We start from the raw sequence: 10,897 nt of genomic DNA on the forward strand, positions 1-10,897 counted from the left end.
CGCCTTAAAATTATGAATATACTTCCTGGTCTTTGAAAACCTGTACCATGACTGAGTGCAATGGCTCGCATCTGTAATCCCAGCACTCTGGGAGGCTGAGGAGAGTGGATTGCTTAAGCTCAGAAGTTCAAGACCAGCCTGGGCAACATGGCAAAACCGTCTCTATAAAAAAAAAAAAAAAAAGTAGAGAAATTAGCTGGGCATAGTGCCACATACCTGTAGTCCCAGCTACTTATGGAGCTTGAGGCAGGAAGATCTCTTAAGCCCAGGAGGTCGAGGCTGCAGTGATCTGTGTTTTTACTTCTGTACTCCAGCCTGGGGGACAGAGATTCTGTCTCAAAAATTAAAAAAAAAAAAAAAAGAAAGAAAAGAAAATCTGCACTAAGTCTCAGCAGGAGAAATTCTCAAGATCTCTTGACCACTAGCACCATGGTTAGCAGTGTTAGACTCAAATTTCAACTTCAATCCCAGGACATGAACAACTGATAACCTTGAAAATCGTAAGAAAGAGAATGTCAAATGAAAACCATTGTTAAAAACTGCACACACTTTAACAATAGTCAGTAAGAGAAACTCAAAGATTTCCATTTTGCCAGCGTCAGAGGCTTGAGTATCCTTCCCAATTTACTTTTGTATAATTTCCAGTTCCAGTTGTTATGTATGCTCTAGTGAAGTTACCAATGGTCAATACACAAAATGGAAGTGTTTTATTAAAGCAGCTTAAAGTCATATTTTCAAACTATAGAAATTTAAGAAATTCCTTAAATTCTAATAATTTCCTATTCTCTAGTAATTAAGTTCAGAGCAGATTTTCAGCATAAAAAAGTGACACATACCAAGTTTCAGTTATTTATTAATCAGTGTAATCACCAATAGATTACATTAACATGATTTCATGCATTTAGAGAAGAAATATTTCCTGGTTCAGTGGAAAATTGTGCGGATGGCTTCTGGAAGACCTTCATTTTAAAGCAGCTTTAAATTTCATTTAGAAATCTGGACGTTCTTTCTTCAGTTTGCTGTAATCCACATTCACAGAGTAGAACTTGGAAGAGAAAAAAAGATATTTTAAGTAAACTCAAATACACAGAGACAGTACAAACGTTTTAGAATTCTTTGTATTCGATTTTCGATAGTAACAATTATAGATATAAATTTTTAAAAGAATATTTAACAACATAAAAGTCATTCACAGAAAAATACTATACCTAAAATTCCAGCCTTCAAAGATAGTTTTGGCAAAGTAAAAATACCAATTTACTTCAGAAGAGCAGTGTTCGTACAGTCTACTACTTGGAACCTATACAGAAAATTTTCCTATTTCAAAGTGAGTAAGAATTCCTTCTATACATATTTCCAATTTGGTAAGTTTTCATCTTAACTCTATTAAGTACATCGCCAACAGAATAGAGGAATAACAAGAATTACATTCCCTACTTGCTGAATGAACTGCTGTTAATTTAGAGGGACAGATCTTGCAAAAAAAAAAAAAAGAGGCTAGTAATATAAGATACTGCTTTGTTTTGTGACTTACATAACTTTTCAGTTATTTTCTCTCTCTCAGTAATTTCCTAACCCAGGCTGTATTCAATATCAAACTGACACTTCACCTCTGGCAATGGCTTTTAAATAATACGGTACTTTTGCTGTTTAATATTTCCCAAAATTTTTTTATACTCAAAATTAATTTTAGAAATAAATCTTACTGTGATTGCTTAAGAAAAAAACTGTCTCTTACTCCCAGTAACTTAAAAAAAAAAATGACATATTTGAAACTAGTCCAGAATTTCTACTAAGGACATAAGCCCAAATAAGGGTAAAAATCTTGGGTTTATTCATTCTTGTGCCAAAGAATGCTAAACAGGTCATGCTATAATTTCTCGAAGACTATGTTATTTATCTCCAGAAGAACCACAATTTCAGAATGATACACATTTTCTTCAGGGTTTTTAAGCAAGATATTCATAAATCTATATTCATTATTTCTTCAAACCCTTTTATTTCTTCAAATATATCCTAACTTATTTATTTCTGATTGAAAAACTCTTATTTTATTCATTAAAAAAAATCCTAAGGTTGTAAAGCTTATTCCCAAGTTATCCTTGAGATACAGACAGATACAGGTTTTTACAGACAGAAAATCATACATAAGCCATAAAGCAGTGTTCTTTGTCCTGACAGTGTTGTCTTTTTTTTTTTTTTTTTTTTTAGACGGAGTTTTCGCTCTTGTTACCCAGGCTGGAGTGCAATGGCGCGATCTCGGCTCACCGCAACCTCCGCCTCCTGGGCTCAGGCAATTCTCCTGCCTCAGCCTCCCGAGTAGCTGGAATTACAGGCACGCGCCACCATGCCCAGCTAATTTTTTTGCATTTTTAGTAGAGACGGGGTTTCACCATGTTGACCAGGATGGTCTCGATCTCTTGACCTCGTGATCCACCCGCCTCAGCCTCCCAAAGTGCTGGGATTACAGGCTTGAGCCACCGCGCCCGGCTAGTGTTCTCTTAAGAAGCAATTAACCTAGACAATGAGATTTAAAATAAAGAAACTACTATGCTATCCTCTAACATATTAACAAAATATTAGAAATAATTTACAGAAGGGTCTGCAGATACATACAAAGGAAAGAAAAATAAACATTTTTGGGCTCCTGCCCAGGCACTGGGCTAGATGCTTCATGTATATCTTAGTTAATTATCACAATAACCCTCCTCATTCTTAAAAGAGGTAATTGAGATCAAGTTCTACAACTTGCCAAACACTGAATAAAAAGTAGGATCAAGGCCCTATACCCAAGCAGAGTCAAAAGCACATACATGGTATTTTTGCCAAGTTTCTTAAAACTAAGCAGGCTTCTGATTTATTTGTTTTATACTCAAAATTCTCTCTAGAATTTTAAAACCTGTTTTCAATTTCTCTGCCTCTATTCTTTTTCTCAGTTTAATGCTGGCTACCTTGAGTCTCTGAAACAACAGTTGAAAACGCACAACATATTCTGATCTTAGCTTTCAGGTGCTTCAACTATTATTCAGTTGGGAAGTGCTGCTGGGCCCTTAATGCTCAAATCTCACTTTGGTCCTGTTTCTTGATGTTTTATTCATTAGCTTTTGCTAGATTATAGCATGGCAACAAATAACCTGTTGCTATGGACTGAATGTTTATGTCCTCCCAAAATTCATGTTGTAACCCCAATGTAATGGTATTTGATGGCTGGGCCTTTGAGAGGTAATTAGTTCATGAAGGTGGAATACTCATGACTAATGCCTTTACAAGAGGGTTCACTCCTGTCTTTCGATCTTGTAAGGACATAACTGGGTTGGGCCCTCATCAGGAACAGAATGGTTGCCACCTTGATGTAGACTTCCCTGCCTCCAGACTGTGAGAAATAAATTTGTTGTTTAAGCCACCTGGTCAATGGTATCTCATTATGGCAGCCCAAATTAACACACTCCAGTCTTAGTGGCTTACAATAAAAGTTTACTTTTCATTCATATTATATGCCATTTGTATGTTGATTGCTTCATATTTTTTCATTCCAATTCTAAGGTGAATGAGTAGCCCTTTGTCAATTTTGGTCTCATGATGTAAAGGAACAACAGAGGAACCACACAATGGTTTAAGAGTGGTAAGTATCATTTCCTCCAACTCATAATTTCCCAGAACAAGTCACAAATCAAATCTGATGTCAGTGGGCTAGAAAAACAAATTCTCTTAGGTGAGACATTATGAATGATGGAGATAATAATCTAGTCTACCATAATGAATTGTTTCAGGAAAAGTAGTAGGTAGGTTTCATTCACTCCAGGTTCTCAAGTTTCTGGATTTGCTTCCTTTTCATTTCTGTCATTATATAAATGACACTCTTCATCTTTCTAGACTCTGATGTCAGTGTCATAGCTATTAACAGCCCAGGTTATGCCACACACATTAGGTTTTTGTTGCGGTCACATTTTCAGTTTCAGTTCCCAAGACCTCATAGTGGCATGTGTTGTGATATTTCAGAACATTAGCAAACTGGCTGCATTATCAGCATCATCTATTATACTTTTTGAACTACACATACTCACAGACTCCAACACACTCTTTGGTGGAAGGACCAAACATGCTAGATTTTTTGTTTACTTTTTAAAAGTTTCTTGTATGTGACATTATTTTCTCTGGAATGGACTTAATTTAAATAAATTCATAACACAAGAATAAATGAGGATGCCGATTTATCTTTTTTGAGGCAAAATGTAACACAGAGATGAGACAGCTGTTTCAGCTTAGCCAGTACATTTTTATTTTCTTCTTGTAAGGAGACTGATTTAGGGATTTAGAAGCCAAATTATACCTAGGTTAAGTGGAAAACCTGCAGTCAGCAAGGGGTGATCTTAAAAGTTCCTATCAGGCTGTGGGAACAGTGGCTCATACCCGTAAGACCAGCACTGGGAGGCTGAGGCAGGCAGATCAACTTCAGGCCAGGAGTTCAGCCTGGCCAACATGGCGAAACACCATCTCTACTAAAAATACAAAAAAATCAGCATATCTGTAGTCCCAGCTACTTGGGTGAGTAAGGCACGAGAATTGCTTCAGCCTGGAAGGTGGAGGTTGCAGTGAGCCAAGATCACATCAGTGTGCTCCAGCCTGAGCAACAGATTAAGACTCTGTCTCCAAAAAAACCAAGCTCCTATTAGTAATGATAGTCCATCATAGATATATATATGCCAAGGAGTGCTGGACACACTGACTGGGGACCCTGCTCTTGAGAGCAATAAATCAAGAACTGTTGATTTATGTTCTGTGCTGTTGCCACATACACTTTTTTTGATGAAGCAGCTTGATATTATGGAAAGTGCGTAAGTTAGTGAGTTATAAACTTTAAGCACGTCAACTGTGTGGTATGTGAATGGTATGGTATCTTAATGTGGTATCTTAATGAAGCTGCCCTTGGTTTTTTGGTTTTTTTTTTTTTTTTTTTTTTTTAGACAGAGTCTTGCTCTGTTGCCCAAGTTGGAGTATAGTGGCATGATCCTGGCTCACTGCAACCTCCACTTCTCAGGTTCAAGTGATTCTCCTATCTCAGCCTCCCTAGTATCTGGGATTACAGGTCCCTACTACCATGCCCAGCTAATTTTTGTATTTTCAGTAGCAATGGGGTTTCACCATATTGGCCAGGTTGATTTCGAACTCCTGATCTCAAGTGATCCTCCTGCCTCAGCCTCCCAAAGTGCTGGGATTATAGGCATGAGCTTCCACACCTGACTTTGCTTTGGTTTTGACGCCGTGCAGGGTCTTCTTATGCAAGTTTTTACACAACAGGAAGGTTACGTTTGGGGAATCAATAAATGATCTCAGTCCACGAAATCATTCTCTGGAAGAGTAGTTCCACAGATCACTCTAAATTTTCATTCTCCACAATGGACCAGCTGAACCAGAATCTCTGGGGATAATGGTGAAGAATCTGTGTTTCCACATGCTCTATGTACAATGAAGTTTGAGAACACTGTGTTACACTATCTAAGAACTAAGAAAAAGGTAAATGACAGCTATACTATTTTTCCTTCTTTTGTTATACTAGCAATACAATACCTAGGAAAAGATACTTATTAGAGCAATATACCATTTTCACTTCACAGATTACCTAACAGCTCTTCAAAGTTCAATATTATAGAATTTTACTCATATATCCAGTTTCAAGAAAACCCGTCCCATGACAAAATTTATTACAACACAATTTTCAACAATTTTAAAACGATTTTGTAGTTTACCTTGTACTGATCATTGGGACCCATTTTGTTCCAGGGCTCTGGGTTATTCTTTTTGTCCCAACTAAAATAAACAAAACATTATGATTATTATAGTAATAAAGCACTATTTAAAACAGTGTTTTGCACTTAGGAATACATTTTTGAATAGATCAATATTATTTTCTATTAGATGAGTAAGGTGTCATTTCATTAAGAAGTTGAAACAAGAATAGGATCTATAATAAGCAATCTCATATAATCAATTAGAAAAAAGGTAGAACACAGAACCTCTTGGAGCATTTCTTCTTATCTCTCTCCCTATCACAAGATACTTTTTACCTTTCACAAAAGCTTTCCATTTCAGTAATAAAGCGATATGTGGAAAAGTGCATAGAATAATGATGAATCAATCTTTTAATTGTCTATTGTTTTTCAAATACAAATGTGGAAGTACAGGCAAAAAGCATTTACATGTACCAAGAATCAAGATTATTTTATAAAAACAATTATTATTATGTCAATCCTCAAAACATTACAAGATTTGGTATTAGAAGTTCTACTTTACCAAAGAAAAACACGAGACTCAGAAAAATTAGTAATTTCATGAAGAAAAAAGTAAATGAAGTCAGCATAGTTGAGATGTGAACTTATTATATGACTGTAAATGTTTCTTTTTTTTTTTTTTTTTTTTTGAGACGGAGTTTCGCTCGTTACCCAGGCTGGAGTGCAATGGCGCAATCTCGGCTCACCACAACCTCCGCCTCCTGGGTTCAAGCAATTCTCCTGCCTCAGCCTCCTGAGTAGCTGGGATTACAGGCACGTGCCACCATGCCCAGCTAATTTTTTGTATCTTTAGTAGAGACGGGGTTTCACCATGTTGACTGGGATGGTCTTGATCTCTCAACCTTGTGATCCACCCGCCTCGGCCTCCCAAAGTGCTGGGATTACAGGCTTGAGCCACCGTGCCCGGCCAAATGTTTCTTTCTACTACCGGAAGTTATCTTCCTGCAAAGACTGGCTCCTACACTGCCTTGATACGTTATCAAAGTTTTAAACATCTTTTGTTATTTTTTTTTTTTTTTTAATTTTTAGATATGGGTTTCACCATATTGGCCAGGCTGGTCTCCAACTCCTGACCTCGTGATCCGCTCACCTCGGCCTCCCAAAGTGCTGGTATTACAGGCACGAGCCACTGCGCCTGGCCAGTTACAAACATTTTTAAGTACTTACCAAACATCTGGACTGAACAATGCCAAACGCAAGAGATACAGGGTTGCTCCACCACCTCCAGCTCCAATAAATACAAAGAGGGGGATCAACTAGAACCAAACACAAAATAGAGTTAATAACCATGTTCAAATACCTAAGGCACTGGCCAAAGCGAGATTACAGTAGTTTTCCACAAATTGATTTCCAAGTCTCAAACTGCTATTGCGCTATTTTGTATTAAAATTTAAATAAGGGTAGATCTTACATTGAGGTAAGATTTCCCATAACCGTGTTCTAAAGAAAAGGAATGGAACTTGGAAAGGATATTAAGATGATTATGGTTTAATTGTCTTATTTTTTAATGTGGAGCAAATTTTAGGCACATTTCTAAATTTCTAAGAAAACTTATCAAGTCTTCACCTCTCTAATATTTACACGCCACTCCCATTAAATTTTCTGGCTTCCTTTATCCTGAGGCTTGAAAAACGAGTTCTTTGCAAATGACTTAAGGGTGCCTCCATAAAGATGTATGAAAAACAGAGTCTGAATCAGCAAACATAGCTATTACAAATACTGGCTTTAAGCATTATCTCTGAAACCGTATTGCTGCCAATGCTTGCTACGTATTTCGGGAACTGGATTTAAGACAGATTAAAGATTGCATAGACTTTAAGCTCTACCATACGTTGGTGTGCTGGGGGAAAATGAGAAGCGAAAGAACTTAACCGCAATTAAATTCCGCACTACGACACTTCCCCCAGATGCAACGACGTACAGACAAAGTGAGGATTCCAAGATTACGGACCCCTCTTATTTACCAAAAGGCCTGGTGATGCAATAGGGTGAATAAAAGATCCTTAAGAAATGGTATAACACACAGGGAACCTGACCTATGTTAGTCTCTGACCCACACAGCGAACATCTAACTCTCCTGGACCACACAACCTGCCAAAGAGCGCGGCCACCAGACTGTTCCAATATTCACTAGCTTTTTTTTTCCTGGCAGTGTCCCTCACCTTCTGCCTACAGGACAAAACCCCAGCAGGCATGGCATAGAAGGTCACAGCTCAGAGGCCTGGGGCAACTCACATGACACTAGGAGAGGCAGGATCTGGTCTGACAGACGGTAAGTGACTGTAAACGGGGATGCTCTCAGGGGACAGAAGGAGGCGCACCCCCACACAAGAAGGGTAAGATAAGACATTAGAAGAGAGGTCACGAACTTACGCTCGGATGCTTCTTGGCCTGACCTAAGATGTGGCGGAGCATGTTTGCGGCAGAGACCTACGATTGGAAAGAAGAAAATGAGCCCAGTCACCAAGTCCCGGGCTAAATAGTATCTGCACTGACACTGTGCGGACTTCCAAAGTCACCTAGGACCTCCTACCTGAAGGACCCTTGGCTGGGAGGGCAGCCCGCGACAGGAGGGCCCGGATGCGACTGTCCTTAACAGTGCCTGCTTAGATCCAACTACTCACGTGTCCGTCCTGACCTGGTCGGACTACCATCATTCCAATTCCTAGAGAAAAAAGCCTTTCGTGCCGTGCGATGCATATTTCTGAGGGGAAATGTTTTTGTGAAAAAGAGGGCCCTTCCATTGACGAGACAGGCACTTTCCAAGGGTGCCGCGTATTGAAAAATGCGACTGACGCCCGGGCGCGCCGGGCGCGCGCTCAGCGCGTGAGGTTCTCTACCGCGGCGCCTGAGAGCCGGGTTCGCGCGCCGAGGCCCTGCGGGCGCGCGTGCAGGGCGCGCGCCGGGCGGCGGCGACGGCCGCTGAGGGAGCTGCGCGGCGCCTCTGGGAGCCGAGCGCCGGTCGCCTGGAGGGCAGGTCGGGTCTCTTCCCTCTAAGGTCAGCGGCTGCGGTTTGAGAAGACTGCAGCTGCTTCCTGTCTTAGGCTGTCGCAGAAAAGCAGACGTTAAAAACTAGTAAATGACTTAAAGATGGTACAGTCCTGGCAGTGTCATTTCTAAACCCTCAGATCCTTGCCCTCGGGTGAAAGTTCGAAGCCACAAAGACCTTTGCAACGCGCCACTGTCCCCTCTCCCTGGTTCCAAACTGTATCCTTCAAATGTGTTTTCAGTGATCGTATACCTGCAGATAATCTTTCCCACCACCCCAGTCCAATTTTCCTGTGTCTTTTTGTTTTGTTTTGCGTTTTACCCGAAGGTCTTCCGTAGGACAGGCTTAATGGGGGGCCCTTGGGATCAAACGTACCCTCTGAACCCTCTCCAATCTCATACCTCCCTTAAAGCCTTAATCAAATGATCAAGCAAGTATTAGTAATGGGGACTAGAAATGACAGGAGAAGGCTCCACGGGACCTCACAGTAGATCTGAAGGAGGAGTAAACACGACACAGGTGAAAAGGAGGATGCAGGTGTGCAGGGCGGAGGTAGCACACGTGAAGGTCTTAAGCTCGTGAAGACTTCCGAGGAGCTGTACGAGGTCTGCTGTGGCTGTAAGAAGGAGAGCAGGTGGGGGTCAGCTCTGCTGGACCAGTAACCGCTTACACATCATGGGTTTTATGTTGAGACCTTGGGAAAGTTGTAGTTTGAAATGATCGCTTCGTCTGTGAAGAATGGATTCGAAGGGATAAGCATGAAAGGGGAGGGACCTATGAAGGGACCATTGCAATAGTCCATAGTGTGGGAGATAATGGTAGCTCGGACTAGTGTAGAGAATGTAATGATGAGAAAAAAAAGATTCCAGAGATATTTAGAAGGTGGCAGCAGCAGGACTTGGTGGTTGGTCATCAGGGGGTGAGGAGAAGGGAGTTAATTTCAGAGGTTCAGTTTTGAGCAGCTCTGTGGTTGTTGATACCAGTTACTGAAATAAGAAGCCATAGAAAATGATGTGTAAGTGCCTACGTAAAAATTCAAGTGGATTTCTATGGGGCTGAAGAGATCTACACTCGAAGTATCAATTTGGGACTCCGTTTATTGATAAGAAATGAAGCCACATGACTGAACCCAATTACTTAGGGAGAGAAGGTTGACTGAGAATTTAGAGGACAGGGAGCCAAGGAATTTCAACTTGTAATGCCTAAAAGAGGAGGTGTGACCAGTAGGTAGAAAAAACTAATAGATGGTGGCTGTTGAGGTGACATGTCAGGAAGCCTATAAAGACTGGTGTCTTTTTTCATTCATTCAGCAATATTCCTTAAGTACCTACTCCCCACTAGGTACTGTTCTAGCCACTAGAGTTACAGCAGTGAAGGACAAAGTTATTCCGCCCTAATGGAGCTTACATACTAATTGAGGAAGACAAACAATAAGCAAATGAGGTAATTTTTAGATAGTGACAAGCCAATGAAACAGAATAATGAGGCAGAAAATCACGTGAAAGAGGTGGAGGAGAGAAGGTTACTTTTGGTAGAGAGGACAGGGAAGGTCCTTCTGAGGATATCTGAGATGAAACTTAAATGAAAGGAAGGAGATAAACTGGTAAAGATCTGGGAAGAACGCTTCACTTGGCAAGATAAATGATTTTGAAATTTAAAAAAGGAAGAAGAAAAAACGTGCTCAAAAAAGTATCAGTGTGGCTGATCCATAACTAAGGAGAACAAGAGGGAAATGAGAGTAATAAGTAGAGTCCGAAGGTCCATGTCCAATTCTCTGACATGCACCTTACAGGCTATAATAAGGAGCATTGCTATGTTAAAAGATCAGCCCAAAAACATGGCAAATACTTAGAAGTGAACAAAGAAACCTTAGTAGTGTAGATAGGCTTTCAGCAAATAAATTGGAAGAAGGGAGACCTCTTCTTCCAATATTTTATTTTGATTAATAGTGATAACAAAATAGGCATGTAGAAATACCATTATTAATAAAACAGTAAAAAACAGTAAAATCCAGTGACTTACTTTTTTTTTTTGTAATGACAAAAAAATACAAAACTTAGCTGGGTGTAGTGGCATGTGCCTGTAGTCCCAGCTACTAGGGAGGCTGAGGCAGAAGAAT

General features: G+C 40.0%; 1 protein-coding gene across 1 annotated transcript; it reads right to left on the bottom strand.

Annotated features, from left to right (window-relative positions):
- Nucleotides 1–836: 836 nt before the first annotated feature.
- NDUFA4 (NDUFA4 mitochondrial complex associated) lies at nucleotides 837–8,329 on the bottom strand. Its single transcript, XM_003921254.4, has 4 exons — nucleotides 8,163–8,329; nucleotides 6,957–7,045; nucleotides 5,748–5,808; nucleotides 837–1,045 (listed from the first exon to the last, which is right to left on the bottom strand). Exons 1-4 carry the CDS (start codon nucleotides 8,202–8,204, stop codon nucleotides 989–991), a joined length of 249 nt encoding a protein of 82 aa, XP_003921303.1. The 5' UTR covers nucleotides 8,205–8,329; the 3' UTR covers nucleotides 837–988.
- Nucleotides 8,330–10,897: the final 2,568 nt, after the last annotated feature.

The sequence above is a fragment of the Saimiri boliviensis genome, chromosome 10 (genome assembly GCF_048565385.1).
Source record: "Saimiri boliviensis isolate mSaiBol1 chromosome 10, mSaiBol1.pri, whole genome shotgun sequence".
Taxonomy (NCBI): Eukaryota; Metazoa; Chordata; class Mammalia; order Primates; family Cebidae; genus Saimiri; species Saimiri boliviensis.

Coding starts and splice junctions, on each gene's coding strand:
- NDUFA4 (XM_003921254.4), bottom strand. CDS start 8,204: ATGCTCCGCCACATCTTAGGTCAGGCCAAGAAGCATCCGAGC. Junction 5,809..6,956: donor TTGTTCAGTCCAGATGTTTG/GTAAGTACTTAA, acceptor TGTTTATTTTAG/TTGGGACAAAAAGAATAACC. Junction 1,046..5,747: donor GTCCCAATGATCAGTACAAG/GTAAACTACAAA, acceptor TTCTCTTCCAAG/TTCTACTCTGTGAATGTGGA.